Source organism: Buteo buteo, chromosome 17 (assembly GCF_964188355.1).
Source record: "Buteo buteo chromosome 17, bButBut1.hap1.1, whole genome shotgun sequence".
NCBI lineage: Eukaryota > Metazoa > Chordata > Aves > Accipitriformes > Accipitridae > Buteo > Buteo buteo.
This window is the reverse complement of record NC_134187.1, coordinates 10,600,868-10,621,473: the sequence shown is the minus strand read 5'-3', so window position 1 is coordinate 10,621,473 and position 20,606 is coordinate 10,600,868. Positions and strand designations below refer to the sequence as shown.

The 20,606-nt window shown below is 36.1% G+C and overlaps 1 protein-coding gene across 10 annotated transcripts in view; it reads right to left on the bottom strand.

The window, feature by feature from the left end:
- Positions 1–20,606, bottom strand: part of PUM2 (pumilio RNA binding family member 2) — a 76,228-nt gene that overhangs the window by 30,521 nt on the left and 25,101 nt on the right. For 7 of the 10 annotated variants that reach the window (XM_075049058.1, XM_075049057.1, XM_075049059.1 and 4 more), the window contains 9 exons: positions 16,496–16,564; positions 10,327–10,432; positions 9,835–10,022; positions 9,024–9,196; positions 5,552–5,822; positions 5,167–5,260; positions 3,437–3,562; positions 2,118–2,257; positions 215–353 (listed from right to left, as the gene is read on the bottom strand). In XM_075049058.1, the coding sequence (XP_074905159.1) occupies positions 215–353; positions 2,118–2,257; positions 3,437–3,562; positions 5,167–5,260; positions 5,552–5,822; positions 9,024–9,196; positions 9,835–10,022; positions 10,327–10,432; positions 16,496–16,546 (1,288 nt within the window). In that variant the 5' untranslated portion in view covers positions 16,547–16,564. Of the gene's footprint in view, positions 1–214; positions 354–2,117; positions 2,258–3,436; positions 3,563–5,166; positions 5,261–5,551; positions 5,823–9,023; positions 9,197–9,834; positions 10,023–10,326; positions 10,433–16,495; positions 16,565–20,606 lie in introns of those variants that run through there. The other 3 variants (XM_075049053.1, XM_075049056.1, XM_075049060.1) reach the window with 2 other exon arrangements.

Genomic DNA, 20,606 nt, shown 5'->3' with positions numbered 1-20,606 from the left:
ACACGCTCCAAATAAAAAATGCTAGAGGAATTTCTTGTGCTCTAAGAATCCCGTGCCAGTATTTTAATCCAGCTGAACAACATAAAACTACATAAAACACAATTTTAAGCAGCTTATCATAAACATAACAGGACTTTGATAGTTAATCTGTTATTTAATAACACCAATATTTTAACTTTCAGCGATTCTCTTAATCCACTGATAACATACATACCTGGCATGCCTGTAGCAAGACCCTGACCAAAAGCCAAAGCTGGATTTGCTGCTGCAGCTGCTGCAAGTGACTCTGCCTGCTGCCCTTGCTGACCCTGATTGGGAGTAAGGGGGCGCTGAGTTGCTCCAGCTCGCAGAACCTGGAAAAGACCAAAACAACACCCTTTCCTTAAAAAGCTAAGCAAGCAAGCCCATTATATTCTGAAAGAGGTCTAGAACAGTTGCTTTGCATATTTCATGCCACTTAGCTCCGAGTTTCATTTTGGGAATACTCCACCTTATTGGTTTCAAGGATATATACAAAGAATAAAAGGCATAAACTAGTTCGCTGACAAATGTGACAATAAAGTATCTGCCCTGCTCTGGACAGCAGAATCATGTATGTTCCATTGATGGTAATGAGTATAAAGCAAGGAAGAAAATCTGTAAGAGTGATACATTTATGATCACATTATTTATTAACTGAACACATGTCCTTCCCTGATAAATGCATTTGTTTACATTATTTTCAGGCAATTAATGATGTAAGTCTGAATACTTCAGAGCTTGTAGTAACTCATCTAAATAATTAACACTACACCGCCAACAGTGCTGTAAAAAATGCACCCACTAAATTTTAAGAATTCATATAACACTCCATCACCACGCAACACAGGCTTATTTTATTATGTTCTGACAGCGTATCTCTGGGAATCCGATTGAAAAGCAATCTAAATTCTTGCAACTACTCTGTTCCTCTTGGTTAAAATAATCTTTTCCAGGTCCAAAATAAGAGAAGTACAATTTACAATATATCCCCACAAAGTATCTCACATGTGCTTTGCAGAAATTGGATATTAATTTTATGGAGAAAGCAAAAAAAAAAAAAAGAACACTGGAGGGATGATATACATTCAGTTATGAAAGCAGTTCCCTGATAACAATAATCAGTAGGAAGAAAGATCCACCTGAATATTAAGGCAGTGATGAAGGTACTCTGGACCTTCATGGTAACTCAAAGTCACTTCTCAAATTTACAAGACTGGCATGGAACTTAACCATATTGCCAGTAAAAAACAAACAAACAAACAAAAAACCTGCCAAAAAAACCCCCACACCATTTACATTCATTCAAGCATAAGATCATCATAAGATCTGGCCTTTCCCTTTGTGGAAAAAGGCCATTTGTTTATACTGAAAGATCATATAATGGTTTTAAAAATGGATCCAGAGTAACAATAGCAAGTTAGCTTATTTTTTTTTTAAAGTTAAAGAAATGGAATTTTCAACAAGTTCTTGTAACAATTGCTTATTCTTGATTTAACAAGGCAAAAATAACATATGGCACATGATGGCGTTGTAATACAATTATCCTGTCACAGAAAAATATGCAGGGCAATCCTTCTTCCCTGTGAAGCAAGAAAACTACTGATAACACCTTTATTTCCCTACTTTTTAAAGAGACAAAGAAAAACCTGTAACATTCCATTTCCCAGCTAATAAAAACACCAATAATTTTTTTCCCAAGCTTAAAAGAGAAAATATCCTCCTAAAACATTCCTTTTCATCCACTTCTGTTAGCTTTCTATATTAGTTTTTAACTTTACATTAATTTTTGAGTAACTGTGCAGATAGCATTACCTAGACATAAACATAACAGCACAGTGACCTGGATTAAAGGAACTATTTTTCATGGTTTTTATTTTAAAAATTGGGAATGCAAAATAAGCTGAATATTAAGTATTTCAGCAAGTGAAGCTTTAAAGACAATCAGTAATATAAGGAAATTGAGAATTTTTAATATTCATTTATTATTTGATACAGCACATCTGAATTATGTAAAATTTTCTAGAAGCTGATCCTTATATACTGAGAATATTAAGGTAAGGCTTTAAATGTGCATCTCTTTTTTATGAAGGACATACCGGTTGCTGTCCCTGTTGTGCCTGTGAAGCCGCTTGCTGATTTGCTGTGGTATTTGCTGCTGCAGCTTGCTGCTGAAATAAATTGGCTGGATACACCCCCCATGGAACACCATAATACTGAGGCGGAACCACAGCAGGACCTAAAACCAGAAAACATGATTATTCCATCTGTTTCAGCTAGTTAAAATAATTGTTTATATTGTTTGTAGCATCCCTCATTAGTCTATCTTCTATACGTCAAAACAGGAATCAGTATTAAAAAGAAATGAATTCCCATATTAGCCAAAATGATACATGCACACATACGGGTTAAAGGATTCACATCAAACCATACCTTCTCTATGAAAAAAAACCCCACCCTTGTGAGACTCGGGTGACAAAGAAAAAACTTAAAGTAATCAAAGCTTGTATACCAAAGAACACCCAAACGCTTCCATAGTTGGAAAAAAGATCACTTCAGAACGCCACAGAATGAACCAAGTTCATTCTCCCGACAGTGATACACTGAGACTTTGATCATCTATTATTCCTCCTTTCTGTATGCTTCCTTTGCTCATAAACACAACTATTGCCTTTCCCTCCCCTGCCTACCACATCACGCTCTACAGAGTGAGCACATTTACCTCTTCCAGTCTATTGATAAAGAATCTGTAGAGAAGTGAGCTCTCTATGTCATTGTATTGTACACATAATGCATTACGTATACATATATTTTAGTTCTTTCTACTGCCTTTCCTGTGAAACCACCAACTAGAGATAAGAGGGTTTTTTTCAAAATGCTATGCTCAGGTCTGAGCTCTAGCTGGGACTTAAATACTCAGTAGTGTTGTTTCACAGTGATACCTATTAACTTTTTAAGAGATTTTCCTGGGCTTGGGGTTTATCTGTTGTCTGGGCCTTTTAGCACGCTGGAGGTCATCTTTATTCTCATGCCCACTGGGAATGAGAAAACCTGGAATTAGAAAATTAATGCACCAAGTAAAAACATACAAGGAAAGGCTAGCTATCTCATCTTTCGAAAACAATACATACTACTAATGTCAGATGAAACCTTATTAAGGATAAACATTTTTAGAACAGAAGAAACCTAATTGTTGTATATAAAAGTCCAGTGGAAAGAAATACTCAGAATCCATATATAACAGAAACTGAATCTCTTTACATTTTAGTGAAAATTTTCAAAACCACAATATTAATTTTCCTACAAGTCCCTCCTTCCTAGAAATACATTTACAGAGAATAAACAGAATGGATTTCAGCTTTTTTCTAATTTTGTTCAGTAAAATTATCAAGATAGACACTAGAAAGTGTTCAGTTACCTGCTAGGGTAGCTGCTGCAGCTAATCCAGCTGCAGTGTATGGGTCAGTACCTGGAGGAGCAGCACTGATAATGTATGGGTTTGGCACAAAAGCAGCTGGAGCCAAGCCTGCTGAGAATACGCCTGCTACAGTAATAAACAGAGTTTAAGTATAGCTAACATACTTAGCAAGCATCGTCATATTCAAACTATATCTGTTAAAATCAGAACTGCTTGTACTTTTGAAGTCTCTAAGAGCAGGTACATTACAAAAATCATCACTTCTATGTCTTCTCACCAGTCTTTTCTTACTAATCGCAAGGCCCAAGAGCTTTGTTTTGCTGGATCTACAGACTCCAAGGAAATTTCTCTCATATGTATCTACCCACCCTTATATAGAAGAGATTATTCTAAGTGGAATTTACCTTGTCCAGTTTTAACTATCTAAAAGTTACACTAGTCTTACAACTACATCTGTATCAGACAAATCATCTAGTGTCTTAAGTGAATCTGCCAGATAGAATGAATCACCTGCTAGAGATACAAATCTCTTTTCACTGACAATGGGGGGGGGGGGGGGGGGGGGGAATCTAACCAGGTAGTTTGAATTGGATACCTAGGTTTTAAACAGCCAGTTATGGGATGCTAATCTTACTTTCAAGAATCCAAATTTGATATAAAGGATCACGTCTCAATCTGCCATGCTCCCAGCTCTAAGGCTGTATTAATCAGCCACATAAACACTAAAGAGCTGCCACTTTTAAACCCCAGCTACAGGGTGCTGATCCCTCTCTGAACAGACCTCACAATCTAGCTAAACAAGCTGGTGGGAAAACACAACTGTCACCATATTGCAGGAGAATATGGACACATCCCTTTGGAGATGCTGCTTTCTATTTCTGTCTGCCCTTCTGATCCTGAGAACTCTTTTCCCGACGAAGAGGAAGGAGATAGGTGCACACACCTCAACAACCTAGTGGTGGAGAGTGGGAAGGACAGGAATCTTTAAATCTGCCCTACAGTGTCATAATCTGAGGAGCTCCTTCCTTAAATAACGAATCGCTTCCATGTGAGTTCCAACCTCCCTCACCCTAAACACACAGCTTCCCCAGAGGCAGATAAAACTGCTGTCACTGAATTATAGCCTCCTTGTTGAGTTGCCAGCACACAAAGCACTTTGTCTTTAATTCACTGGATTACTTTAAAGAGACAGAAAAAAGTACTTGCTAAAGAATTAATTCCATCACAGAGAAAGGTACCCAACAAGAATAAAGAACTATCTGCTTAAAAGGTCTCATTAACAAGGAAGAATGCATTGACACAAAAGTCTGATTTTAAAATCCTACTATACAGTGTTTTTTAACTGGATTATCAAAAATACTGAACTGCAACAGAATAACAGAACTGTCTATTTTTGTTATTTTAGTAAATAAAGCCAGTGTTTCTATCACTACTTATAGCAGGAAAGCTTTTACTTTTTCTCCCATCAAAATTCAACTAATGTGCTACACAAGCAAAAATAATTTTTATTTCTTTATGAACAACAGTTCAAAGCAGGCAAAAATTTACACAAGACTTTCTCTAAGGAGAGGACAGCCTTATGCAGTCATTCTGAGCAGTTTTCAGGAGAACTGCTAAAATGGGCCAACTGATCAGTATCTATTTGAATTAGAATACCATGGAAAGGATTATACCAAAGCAACACACCCACTTTTGCCAGGGATGCCTGCTATACTTTACAAAAACCTCACCTATGTGTGGCTGCTGAGCTGCAGCCAGTGCGTATTGCTGCTGCTGGGCTGCTGTTAACTGTTGAACAGTCAGAGCATTAGTCCTCTGGAAAAGCTATTGGAAAAGATAAAAAAGATGTATTTCAGTTTTCAAAAGTCAGGGCTATAATATACTGGGATTTACTTACAGAAAAAGATTTTAAACCAAGATTCTAACCTAATAAGTTACTAAACTAGAAAATTATGCACCAATATTCTTCTAGATTAAATATACATTTATTTGCCTTTGACTAAGTCACAGACAAAACAAAATCAAATGTATCATATGCTTAAATGATGGATTATCGAAGAGGATGACACACAACTTAAAGGACCAATTTGCCATGTTTTCAAGCCCAGTACTAACCTGCTGCTGAGAATTGTAGTCAAAGAGTCCTACAGTAGCTCCTGAAGAGTCCATCTGTACCTGATTGCCAGGATAGTCAAACTGTAGAGAATCAAGACCGACTTGTTCCATGGCATCTAGATTCTGATTTTCTGGATTTGAGAATTCTTCTACCAGAGGCTTGTGGGCTGTAGGATTGGGAAGTGGACCTAATCCTTCTGTGGTGCTGGGATTGGGGCCCAAGCGTTCAGCTACTTCTGTTGGGGAGGCTTGTCGACTTCCAGGGGTACGACTGTTTAGAAGAAATTCAAGATAGGCATAATTTTATTTATTTTTTTAAACTTTAAGATTATACATCTCTTCAAATCACTGAGAAAAACAAACTCATCTTTGAGGCTGTTTTGAGTGAAATGGAGTGAACTGTGGTCACCTGTAACTTTTGGGATGGCTCTTTATTGCATTTTGGGAACAACAGGAATTATTAGAAAACTTACTGAAGAGAAATTAAAAAAAAAAGAGAGAAAAAGAAAAAAGGAAATGGCTAACTGCATCTCACACCAAAGGAGAGAAAGAGACAATAAAACTTCAACTGGCAAAGACAAACATACAATATAGCAAGTATCTTTTACATCTCAAAAGCAAACAATACATTTTTTACCTTAAGTAAAATGGACTAACAACTGTCTCATTTAGCATTTGACTAAAACACTTCATTTCCTACACAACTCATTTAATAGAATACACTATACCAGATGATTGGTCAGGAGAAAAAAAAAGTGTTCCTAATATAATCGCATTGATTCTGCCCCGTTTCCAAGAATTATTTATTTCCAAGAATAAATATAGCCTGTTGTTCCAGAAGAAAATCTTTAGGATGGAGGAAAACATATGTGTTTTATTTCTGTTGACAGTAAGACAGATACGGAGCTGGAAATTGTTTACTATGCCAAACCCCTGAAAGTTCAATTTCTAAATATGAAGGGCTGGTGGTGACTGAGATGTAGATAGCTACACTTAAACATCTCTAGGTGCACTAGTGTTTAAATTCCCATCAGAGGCAGTGAAAATCTAGTCAGTACCATTGACAGAGCCTAGACAGCGACTCAACTGAGCAGTCACTAGGTGTTTACTTCAGGGTGAAAGATGAATTGTTCTCATCTCCACCAGCCATACTGACTAAATCCCCACTGACTACAGGGGAAATCTGTGCACCTATAGACGCCTACAGGCAAACACCTCAAGAGAGATGTCAACAGATTCACACCCTAAACAGATTCCCAACCCTGTATTTGGTTAGATTCAGGGTACCTTAATTTGGAGTAGTACTTCACCTCCTGTGTCAGGCCACATTGTTTGGACTATCAATTTTTACTGGCAAAAATTTAAGTCAACTACCAGGAAGGAGCTGTGTGACAGAATCTATGATCCCTTAACAGCATTATTGTGTTGGCAGAACTCGATAATTATGTATTGTTTCTCAGGAAACAGACAACTTCCAGTTAAGTTTGCTTTATTTGTGAAAACTGGGCTCAGATACAAAATGCCATCTTGCAGGATGAAACTACACTTAGTCGAGCAGTACACTGCCAGACCAGTATGGTACACTGCTAATTCTAGGGTAGAGACACAGCCTTAGTACTACCTGTTCTCCTCCCTCTTCAGGGCTCCAAAGTTGAAGTATATCTGTTCCTCACTGAAGCACAAGATTAATGCAAAAAAATTCTGCTAGAACTTTGGTATTCGCTGATTCCAACCCTAAAGACTGTGTAGCTAGAAAGCAATCTTTTAGTGAGTTTATTCAACAATACTGTATGATCTATTACTTTGGACAAAATACTTCAAAGATAAAACAGTTACACTGGATTTATTTTAATGTAACAACCAACCTCATGACAATCATCTATAACATACTGGCTACCATCTAAGTATCCTAGCTAGCAAACATGTCTTGCTTAATGTACAAAACTTGAGTTTGAAGCCATTTAATATTCCTTATTCTTCCCAAGTGACATACAGTATCAACAAAGTGAAGAACAAAAGGAAAAAAGGCAGTTATTTCAGTACATATTTTAGTTTAAAAAAAGCTGCAAGTACAATAAAAATACAAGGAGGAGGACAGGACAAAGTTTTTTTGTTAATACTTATGTTTACCTAATATAAGTTGCTCCTTATATTGGTGCTGTTCTGTTGCTATAGTTAAAGTTGTGTCAATACTTCAATTATAAACCTCTGTTTGGAGGGCTTTATACCACCACTTTACACAGACCATTTAAATTAGATGGCTTTTTTTTTTTTTAAGACATTTACTGGCTTTGGATGCTTTTTTGCACTTGTGTATTTTAAAAAAATTTCTCTCTTTAAATAAGACAAAAGGTACTACACAAGCAACTATTTCAAAATTGAAGTAGATACTGGTAAAGAAAAGCAGGACAAAATTTAATCTGCATTTTCCACATATAATATTGAAGGTAACTTTGTTTATTGTGTGTATGGCAGCATGCATCCGAAAGGAGCTAATCTGAGCTCTCAAATGTGCTTGGTATTATATTCTTTTCAATAATATGTCTTGAAAAATAGATTTGAAGAATCCCTCCTAAGTCTCAGGTAAATACATTTTTTAAAGGGTAGGAAATACTTACATATGGGATTCAAACATGCATTTTAATATACTTGTTCAATTATGAACTAATGAAACCACAACTATTCGGTCACGTTCATCACATTAATACAAATTTATGAGCAGCAATCTAGTTTTCTGATCTTGTTAATTCTTCTGTATGACAGTTACAAATGCATCACAGTCATTTAAAAAACAAAGATTAGTCCTTTAAAAATACCCAATTTAAAATGCAGCTTAGTATTAGGAAAAAAACGTTTGGCTGTGCTGTCATATAGGAGTTCACAGTTCAAAAGCTCAAGCTTGGTTCAATTTTTTTTTCCCCCTAAGTAAACAACCAAACCACAACACCATTCCATATTGTGAATAGATGACATTTAACTATGTGAATAGGGAAATACATTGTTTCTCCTTAGTCAAATAAATGGTTTCTATCAAGACTTTTTGGGGGAAATAATTGTGTTAAGCTGTGGTATCCACTAGCAAAATTAGAAGGAAGATTAAAATTCTGTAGGACTTACTCTCTACAACAACAATCAGATGCAAAAGTTATAGAGTATTAAAAAGAAGCAGAGAGAGAAAGGAATTTAGTTTGAAATTAAAAGGGTTAAAGTTTTCATCCCTCTAATTCACCACATTTTGAAGGTACCCATTTACTTTGAATAATTACTATATTAAGATGAATTTGTCTCATGAGAAGTGACACACACATTAATGACATCCTAAGAAACATGTGGCACAGTGGGAAAGGGAGGACGTGAGGTAGGAAGAATCAGTCTGCAGCTGGGTAATGTTTAAAGCTGACACACAAACCGGAACTGTAATAATGCCCTTAAGAGACATGCTCGTCTTCTTGAGAAACAGTTAAAAGCTTACTTAAAATCTTTGCAATCGGCATCCATTCCATTTGGCAAACCTCTGCCATTTATTTTAGTAACATCCTCATCATCTCCTTGTTTAAGATCTCTGTTTTTGTCCTCCTCAAATGGAGAAGCCTTGCCTTTCTGATCTCCTTTCTCAGGTCCATCTGTTTCAGCATCTCTAGTGCCCTGAGGAAAAAGAATCTGTTTGATTCTGAATATTGAACAGAACACAATAGGAGCACCACAAGGTGACCTAATTCTACACTACAGCGCACGTAAACAATACAAACAGTTTGTTTTCAATGAAATTGCATTTGGTGGGTAACTTGGTCATCAAGTTTCAACCAAATGCAATTAATAACTGCCAAAATGTGAAAAGGAATGCCAAGATTTATAATGGAAGAGCTAACTCAACCTTAACTATAGCGGTGCTGTTAAAGCAGTAACACTTCAAATTAGATAAAGTTTATTTTATAAGGTTAAAACATCTAGTACAAAACAAACCCATATGGAAACATAGAATAGGAAGATCTAGAATAAAGCCCATCACACATTTTAAATTAAGTTATTTGCAATCTTTTTCCTATCTTTATTTAAAGGTGTTAGGAAAGTACTTTAAGACAGCTATTCAGTCAAGATTCCCAAACCACTTCCCTCTTCTGCCCACTCCAACCAAGACAGACAGACAGATAGCAACTACATACTTCTTTCTAAAGAGAAGAGTTAAAAAAGGAAAATGGACAAATAGAGTAGAAAATACAACCATATAAGACAGTAAGACCGTAGTAGGTGACTAGGCAAGCTTAACACACTGCATTACTTACAAAAGCTCCTTTCCTAAACCGGGAATCCAATTTATCAGCTGGAGAGGAACTTAACACATATTCTACCATGCTCACTCCAAGGCCACCACTTTCTGATCGTGGAGACAATACAGCATTTACTTCACTGTTTCCATGAAAACCCTGTCCAGGCTTTCTCTGTACCATAATAGGTTGGGACATAGAATGGTCTGTTAAAAACAAACAAATAAATAAAACTATTGTATTTTTTTAAAATATAACTTGTAATGTTTTTGCATTTCATTACAGAGGCGATATTAAACAGGACCAAAATTAAATTCAATAAAAAAATCCAAATCCCAGTTTCAAAAAGTGTTATTGGCACACAACCACCAGTGTAGGATACATTTTCACAATTAAAATTGAAGGAAAATGAAATTTAATAAGCAATTAAAATTTATAATACTAATTTACTTTGAAAGAACATTTAGTAAACACAACTGATTTTTCAATACATATACATGAATCACTCACGAGGAGTTCCCCATGCAGTCTCTCTCCACTCATCACCAAGGAATATCCCTTTTTGTCCATCTTTTGCTGAATCATCAGGTTCCCAAAACTTTTTGGCAGGTAAAAGCTGTTCCAAAAGAGAAAACGGTTTTATTTAAAATAGGCTTATAAATGGGCAAAAATTAGCAATACTATTAAAAGGATATGCAAGTAATTCATTTTAGATACTAAAGTCAGCGTTACATAAGGAAGCACTCATTGCCAAAGAATACTTATAAACACTTAAAAGTTATGTTGTTACTGAAGCTGATGCTGTATAAAGAAATTGCTCAAATGACCCCAACCAGACTGAGATTCTGAAGTTATGAGGGAGATATACAGAATATAGAAACAGCTGTGAAAAAAGCTAATCAAATTAATCCCTGTGTTAAACCGAGTTAATCTTCTCAGAAACTTTAACTAACACTGCCTTCTTTCTGTGTTCACTCAAAAGCTTGGCCTTTAATTAATACTATCATGATAACCAGAAACAGCAGCAGTTCATTGTAAAGTTATGTTCACTCAGAAACGAATCACGTTGCAAATTTTAGAAAGCGACTAAAACACATGGTGGCAAGTCAGCTCCTTTAGACCATAGGGATCTGCTGATTACAAATCTGTGACATTCAAATTTGAAGTTCCATGTACCAATGATTTCATTTAGCTATATGATTTTTTTTTCATTACTACTTCTAAAGCAGAAAGTTTCAAGTCAGATCAATATCACTTGTACTGTCTTCAAGGACAGAAGACTGAGTATGACATGACAGAAGCACCGCACAAAACTCAAATGTCAGCATTCTTTTTACATTTTACTACTGTTACTTTATTTCTCTAACTTCTCCCATCGGTAGCAGTAAAACTGCCAAACTCTGCATATGACATTTTCTCTTGAATATGCAATTAAAAACTTGTATTTTCAGACTATGTATTACATCCTTTACAAGGTCCATCAACTGAAACTGCAATGAAAACAACTTGCAAAACAAATTGGGAAGAGCTCTGAAGACAGCATTGTAATCCATCAAATTTTGCAAAACACAACTTTCACTTTAAAATTTTAGATTTTGTGAATTTAGAAAAAACCAAATGTAATCTGATAAAGCTTTGTTTACAACAAACAAGTATGTTCTAGAGCTTTGATTCTCCTGGTAAGCAACTAAAAAAATCCTTCTGAACTTCACAGCTGCTTAGTATGAGCCTTGATGAAACTATTAAAAAGAGTATTTTTCTAGGTATTTCTTCATGTAGTATTGAAAGAGCTCATGAAAACAGCTTAGAGAATAGGGTAAGACTGCAATTAACAGGCCATAATATTAACACTGAAACAGAGGTGATGAGAGCTCCTCTGGAGTAACTTAAGGATTGCCGATTGCTGTTTTTCTGTGCTGTCCAAAGCTCTTACCAGAAACAAAGTATTTTGACTAGCAAACCTACTGAAATCCCTGGGTTCCTTACATAAATTCATTAACACAGAAGGGCTCAGGGTGGAGGATGATAAATAGCCAAACCTCAACAAAACTATAGGAGAGTATTATGCTTGCAAGAGTGTTATACTCTGCCCTGACAAAGATGCCCACTTTCTCAATGCATGGGAGAATCATCACCTGATGTCAACCAAACATACTTTGGAAGCGCCAGGATATTAAGTTTACCCTGAATTTAAGGCATGACGTTAGCCATCAGAGGACAGAGAAATAGATTAATGGAATCTTCTAACTGTGGTTCAACTAAGAGCAAAAGATTATAAAATTCAGATCAGCCTATGCAATCTATTAATCCTTTTTAGCTTTATGTTGTAACAAGTTTGCAATACTACTTATTTTTCATTTTGTAGGATAGCGGTAGAACAGAAAGCAAGCATTTCATGATGTCTATGAAACCTAGGTTTTGAGAAAGAGAATTGTATTTTATTCTAAATACAGTCTAAGACAAGTTCAAATATGCGTCCAGCTGAGATGAGAGCTATGAGCAATACAGAAGTGAAGGTGTCACAACCTAACACAACCTTGTCAGAATAAAACAGATCAAGCAGTATCTTGGGTGTCATAAAATAAGCATCACCTTAAAATATGCTTACCCTGAAATTAGTAAATTCCACTATCAGACAGGTGTTCAGACAACACAATGTTAAGAACAACATGCAAATTTAGAGCAGAACATGCTGCAATACCGGTTTTGGTTTCAAAACTCATTCACAGGATTTCTATCAGAGGAAAAAAACTGTCCACTGGTAGAAAGCAGCAATAATGCTCACTGCAAAAGTACAGGTTGTTTGGGGAGGATTTTGTTGTTGTTGTTTGGGGTTTTCTTTAGGTTTGCTGGTTTGTTTTTTTTAAAGTAAATACTCTCAAATTCCAAACAGATATATACAACTGCTTGAGGCCTTCATGTACTCTGGTACACAAAGAAAATATCTTTAACACAAAACATAATGCATCATCTATACCTCAAGAAGCTAAACTTAAACTGTATCCTATTGAAGATCAAACAGATTTACAGAAAAAAAAAATCATTAAAATTTCTACACAACAAAGAAGTCCCTCAAATACTTAAATAAATGGAACTTTTTAAAGTTTACAATTTTGCACCTCCCTGAGGGCCAGTGATTTAATTTATTATTTACTTATTCTTGACAGATGATGGATATGACATACACCATGCTCTTTGTAAAGAGATGCTTTAGCTATTAGATTGCCATATAAATGAGCAGCCCTAGCAGCTGTCAACTATTTCACTGTGGAACTACAAAAAAAAAAAGTACTTTTCAGAAAAACAAGCATGTTCCTCTTGAACAGACAAGGAAAACCCCCACTTGATTAGTTCTACGGAAAAAGAGTTAATCAAGAAGTCATCACAAATTATTACAATTAGCTAAAAATCATCGTGATAACATGCATTTTGCTCAGTATTTCCTGCATTTAATCCAATGAAAAAGAAACTTTACAAAGATACATCCAATCCTAATTCAAAATAATGGAAAAGGTTGCCGTATTTCTTACTAAGCTTTTCCAACAGCATGCTAAAAAGTGTCTTTTTCAGTATCCGCACTGATCCCTGTTATCTGCCAGATAAACAAAGCCCTTTTTTATGCATAGATAATAACCAATTATGCTAAAGCTGCCTCTTAACCAGCTCTCTGATAAGTAACTGCAATCTTAATTACTGGCTCTTGAGTTAAGGATTTTTTAATTATTAATTTATTTTTAAGATTAGAAGTTGTTCCTACAGAGCATTCTACAATTTCTCTGAATGAAGTTTTGACCCCAGAAATGGATACACTGTCCCCAGAAATGAAATTTGTGTGCGCTTTGACCTTGTAAGCTTCCATAATAGAAATTATATATAAAAAAAAGATTTAGTTTTATATTCTGTTTGGCAATTAATTTTATGTATGCCTATAGTAGGTCACACTAAAGGTCCTGAAGCCCACTATGCTGGCCCTGAAATAGCAAACAACAGATGCCTAGAGAAGAGAAACAGCACCATGTGTCAGTATTTCTTCAGAATATTATCATGACCTTAAGGGTCATGATAGCTTTTGGGAACTGGAGCTAGAAGCATCATCTGTGTTTAACCAATCTAACAGCTAAAATTTTAGGAGACATTTAGAGAATGATGCCTGCAATGCAGCAGATCTCTTGCTAATAAAACTAGTCTGTTTCTTTACAGAATAAATTAACAAAGAATTGCAAGACAGAAACAGATCAAGGAAACTACATCTGGCTCATGTTATGCTGCCCTATTCTGGATACTGATACCATGCTCCATCTGAATGCAGCTCAGATGGATAGCTTAACAGAAGGACTTCCAGTACGTATTATTTCCAAAATGTGTTATAGTACAATGAAAACAGATTTCGTACTATATTCCTTTACATTAGCACATGGAAGAGATACTTGCTTGAGGATTCACAGACAGTCTTGATTTTAGTAATGATGTGAAAAGTAAGCCTTAACAGCCTCCTAATGCCAAGTATTGATTGCCAGTCAGGAAAAAAAAGACCAAGAAGGATTACAATTATGAACAAGAAATTAATTTCACTTCTGAGAAAAATCTATCCAGACAGAGAAAATGAGGAAGAGAACAACTTCCCAATAGCTAGAAGCAGATCATGTGACATGACCTCCCTTTCTACCCTGAAAGAGGGTATATTTAGAGTAGATGTAAAGATGAAGTTCTTCACTGTGAGGGCGGTGAGGCACTGGAACAGGTTGCCCAGAGAAGCTGTGGCTGCCCCATCCCTGGCAGTGTCCAAGGCCAGGTTGGATGGGGCTTTGAGCAACCTGGTCTAGTGGAAGGTGTCCCTGCCCATGGCAGGGGGGTTGGAACGAGGTGATCTTTAAGATCCCTTCCAACCCAAACCATTCTATGATTCCGATTCACACCTTTCAAAGTAGACAGAGGGCAGCACGTAAGAACATATGACTACTGATTCTAGCTTACAAGGGTATTTATGAGGACATATCCTTTAATATTTTGGAAGGTTATAACCAAAACCAAGGTTAAAACAGCTATGGAACCTATTCCAGAACTAATTTATTGTTGTGCAACACATTAAGAAAATTACTGAGTAAGTTAACCTAGCTATGTGAACCTGTATTACCTCAAGATACCTGAAAGACTCCATTGAAATGAAAGATGTAATAACCTAATAAGTGCAGGGTCACAATATAGTATGAATTTCTGATACTATATAACTGCACCAGAACTCTTGACTTTTTGTGTGTGGTTTTCTTGTTGCCTTTTTTTTTTTTTAAAACATCTTTGCAGATGCACAGAATACCATGAAAACAAAATCAGTCATGCAGAAATATCTCCTTCAACCTGAGATAACCTAAAACAAAGATCTGTACGAGTAGTCATATATATATCAATTTAATTCCAGGGCATTTGTATCATCCTTCACTTTCACTTCTTCCAATCTTTCAGAGTACTTCATGGGCGGCAAAAGAACAAACACCAATAGGAGTTTTACCCACCCACTCTATCACACTGTTGGTACTATCACAGATACCTTACTAACACCTTTACCTTTCAAAAGGAGTTTTAAGAGCTGGGGAGGGGCAGGGAGAAGCAAGCATATCCAATGTGGCTACTCAGCTTACTAAAGAACAGGGCTTCATCACTTACTGCTTTTTCAAATAGAAGATGGTTCAAGAAAGTCAACATAGAACCCTGGATGAAGCAAAAATTGCTGAAAAGCCAACTGATTGGTTAAATGCTTCATTAAAGTAAAAAAAAAAAAAAATCAAGTAAGAACAGCCATGTGTCAGCCCAGAAACATTCAGCAACTAGAACATGGCATTTGTTTTTCATCAGTAATTTATGGTTTCTGTAGAGATCACAGTCCTATCACCATTTTAAGAAAGTTAAGCTGAAATATTGTCACTGGTTCAATTATCAACTGAATTAGGTAAATATCCAGCAAGCCAAAAGTATCAGTGAATTTATTTCATTACCATGTCCCGTCAGTAACCTTAATGCATGTTGATTACTTTCTGAACAGTTCAGGGAACGGCTTTTGAAGGAGCTAAGTCATCCTCCATGATCTTCAATTTCACCCCCCACAAAATACACTGACTTAAAGAAAACCAAACAAACCAAACCAACCAAAAAAGTCCTTCTGCCCGCTAGCTAAATTATATAACAGCACTCTTCACCCTGGTTAAAATCTTCTTTTAAGAAGTAATTACCAGTAAAAAAAAAAAAAAGTAAATTACCACACATTTCTGCTAGGGTATGCCAGTTTCACTTTTTCTGGAGCCAAACATTTTTCCGATCCCAGTCTCCTTGGCTTCTCAGAGTTACTAAGCAATTGTTTCACTAGCTTAGATGCAGTGACACCGAAAACATGCCTCATTTCATAGACTTGCACAAACTTTCAAACAAATTACACTGTCACTTCCCCAAGAGTATCAGTCATCTAATAAGACTGACATGGTAACACAGTAGATCCAGTCAACAACCACTCCAGTGTCCCTGCAAAGCACTTAGTTTATCTTCACCATAGAACAGAAATCTTTGGTTGTCTGAAAAGTCAATTTAGTCTTAAGAGAAGCTCTTTGCTTCATGTCATATTATTTAAGCCTTATTAAATTGTATCAGCATTTCCAAATCACCAACTGGATTTTCAGCTCTCAATAATTACCTCTCCCATTCCCCGAGATTCTAGGGCAAGAGCTTGAAACTCATGATTCATCTCATCCACAGATCGAACCTGTAGGGGGGGGAACAAAAGAGCGATCCATTAGTCAAATATATTTTCAAAAGTTGAGTTTGTAATACTCCACAAGATTTCTGACAACTGAAAGCACACACAAAATTTGCTACTCAATCTAGGCTGAACATGAGTTTGTATTTCGTGAACAGATACAGTTAGTGACCAATTTAATGAACCATGCTAATATAGTAACATGCAATAAATCCCAAGACACTTTAAAATTTTAATCTTCATATATCCGGATGGATATCAATCACTGTGGAAACAACGACCAATATTACATTTCAACAAATGCAGAAAAAAGTGAAATTAGACATTTGGAGACAAAATATCCTTTGGAAAGGAGATGGTCTGTTGCACACGTTGCTGAGTACACTTAGCAGCAAACAAAGAAAAGCTCACAAGACAGGTCACAAAAGCTACTAGCAACGCGTTGCTTTTGAAATCTTGTAATTGAGTGCATTATCACAATTTCTTGTGCGTTCTTCCAGGAAATAGCACTCTTCCTTCTCTGTGTGTTGTCTTTTTTTGTTTGTCATAAATTTGAAAGGTGTATTACTAAAGCAAGAGCTGCTGCTGCAACAAACCACCTCCTTTTCCGCAGCTTGCAGGCACAATGCACTGGGTGCACTCTTTCCTGAGAAAATGGTTTCCACAAGGAATTTTCAAAGCCATGACAAGCTTAGAAAAACAAATAAAAAAGGGAAATTCAGAGTTGTTTCTCCCCTTCCTTTCTTTCTCAACAGTGAGACACAGCATGGCAAAATGGTAAAGTTATTCAAGTTCAAAGTAAAATTAAAGTTTCCCTCCCAATACTAGTCTCTCCTGAGGAGTTAATTTCACCAAGCAAACCCATACTTTTATTAACAAATAAAACAAAATGAAGTTACTCCATACAGCTGATAACATGTTACAATCACTTTTCAAAAAAGACTCAAACACCAGGCAAAGAAACAGTCTTGTGCTTTTAATATTCTGGCGCAAAATTCCATTTTTTTTCTTAGCATTTGTAAAGTGTTAAATACCCGTCAATAGATGTTCTGTTCTCAAAATTCTACTCTCAATATATTGTTATTACGCCATAATCATTATAAGCCATTAACTTCTGAGGTTGAGTGTCTCTGTAGTTTTGAGAAAGAAACTTCACAGCTCAAAGAAATATTCCCTCAGAAAGAACAATATTTTAGTTAAGATGGATTCTGAGACCAATCCCCAACAATTTCAGTGAGCTATTGCAGAGCAAATTTAGTTTCATATTTTCAAATTCAGTGAATTAGGGGAGCAGTGGATCTTAAAAAAAATTGCACCTTGACCTTTTTTCCAGTGATGCTGACATTTAAGTCAATCAGGTTGATTTTATTCTTTCAAAAAGTGAAAGCAGATTTTCATGTATCCTTAAAAAAGCTAAAGACTTTTTTCAAATTAATTAAAAAAATAGATTATTTATAATATATGTGAAAGAAGTTCTTTTTTAATTACCTCTGAAGGATAATAAAATCTTTGTGCATGCACACAGAAAAAATAACTGTAGAATAGGAATTATTTAAAAAGAAAAATCAGAAATTCAAATTTTGAAGACTTCTGATTTTGGATATCACAGTTTCTGAAAACAGAATTTCTTCTATAGATGTTTGAGAGAGTTGATTATCTTACCATAAGCCACTCCCCATGATGAAGTCATGTACTTCAGTTTCAATTACAATCAAATAGTAAATTAGATACTTCTGTCTCTAAAGGTGGTTTTGATCTAACAGTATCTCTAAAGAAAATTTGTAGCTAATGCTTGCCAACTATATTTGCCATAAACACTACCCAAATCACTGTTAGATAGAAACAGCCAAGCTTGAAAGATGTTAAAGATTTTTGGTTGTGGGGTTTTTTTTTGTTTGTTTGTTTTGTTAGTGTTTCCCCCCCCCCCCAAGGTGGGGTTGGGTTGTGGTGTTTGGTTTGGGGTTTTTTTTGTGTATGTGTGTGCTGCAAGACCTAATACCAAATGCTTATTTTTCCCAATTCAGCAAAGTTCAAAAACATAGCCACACACACTCCCAAGTCTCTAAGAAAAGACAATCCAAGAATCAGGGTAATAGCACAGCTAACTTCCCCCGCCCCAAGCAGTTCAGAGTCAACTCTAAGAAACTGAAATTTTCTGAAACTGTAAATAAACTTTAGTACACTGAACATTGATTTTGTCCACTGGCCCCTTTCTTACAAACATGAAATTTAAGTTAGTGTTATCTATTGCTATCAGCAGCAAGAGAAACAATACACTCCTTTTACTGTAACAAAGAGGGTCTCCATTTCTGTTTCCATCAAGAACAGCAGCCCAGAAAATCCTGTCCCGTATCATGAATACGCGTTTCACAGATCAGTTTACAGATTGGAGAAAATACAGGCAGCACTAATATCTTCTGAAGATCTGCTTTTTTCAATGCTAGCCCTATCACTACAACAGAAGAAAACATCCAGAATAATGACAACCAAGCTACACCTACTACATATAAAGACATACCCTCTCCTTGAAGGAGAAACTTTGGTTAGGCAGGAAGTTTTATTTTCTCTAATTCAATGCCAACATTCACCCAATTCATATGCTCCAGAAATAAACATTTTTAATATATACTTTTTTTACCTCAAATTCAGAACATTCAAAAAAGAATTTATCTATTTTTATTCATTCCCTGTTATCTGGAATAATTCATAAATCAAAAAAGAGGCCTATGAAACATACTGCTCAACATTTACAATTTTTTCCCAGTTTTGGCTGATTAAATCTTTTTTTCTTGTTTTTTTTTTTTTTTTTTTTTTTTTTTTTTCCTCACCCCACAGTCACTCTGAAGACTCCTCTTTCTCCATTTACCACCTACCTGCTTTTGGGATTAGCTGCTAGATCTAACCTCAGTTTTCATGAGTTGACTACTAATAAGCCTTTCCAACTAAGGGAAGGTAGCAGTGGTTCCACACTTCTGATACACATCAGATCATTCCACAGGGCCCCCAAATTATGCACAAATGGATACTACACACCAAAGCAGTCTTTAGGTATAAGAATTCCTCACACGCTGCTGTTAAACAGATAGAACTGTTTAAGCATACCCATGAACTTTTCCGCTTTGACATCCTGATAGAAAATTCTGATCTTTTCCCCATTCCACAGAAACTGGATACAACATACCAGTATGTATTAGTTCATTTTTCATCACAGCATTAGGAATTATATTTTAACACAGAGTAAAAACAAAATTATAATTTTTTAGTAGACTCCTTCTTCCTAAAGTTTACACTCTCCCCCTGAAATTCACAAAATAATTTATTTTAAATCTAGAGTCCTACGCAAAAACCTTCCTTTACTCTGTCAAAACTCCTAGTAAGAGTAGTTATCTCACTTCTTTCTATATTTCACTACTACCTCATGCCATGCCCACAAGATAATCCTCAATACTGAATGCTGGAATGTTCAACAAATAAACTGAGTTTGTGACAGAGCTGAGCACATCTAGCCGGCTACTGACGAATGGGACAGTCCTTCCATCCTTCCCCTAATAGCTTTTACCACTCCCCTTGCAATGAACTCGGTAATCATCAAGTAAAAGGTTTGATTCAGAATTTTCTTCCTTCTTTTTCTGTGCATGAGAATTTCACCAGAATAGAATCATAGAACGGTTTGGGTTGGAAGGGACCTTAAAGATCATCTAGTTCCAAGCCCCCTGCCATGGGCAGAGACACCTTCTACTTTGCTAAAACACCCCAGCAGTAAGACCACTAGATTTGACATGGGGAAAGCAACAAGAAGAAATTGGTCTGGAGCAAGGTGGAATAGGAATACCTGCTTAATGGCAGACAGATGATAAACCAGTAACATGAAACCATGTCCTGGCATAACTCAGGACAGAGTTCAGGAAGCAGACTGTTGACTGGATAGTCATCTAGGATTAGCACAAGAAACACTGCTTAAAATAATATCCCATTTCTGGAATCCAGGCACCTAGATCCAGACCTGTGGAGAAGTCCTCTCTTCAATAACCCCGAATCCTGCCAGAAA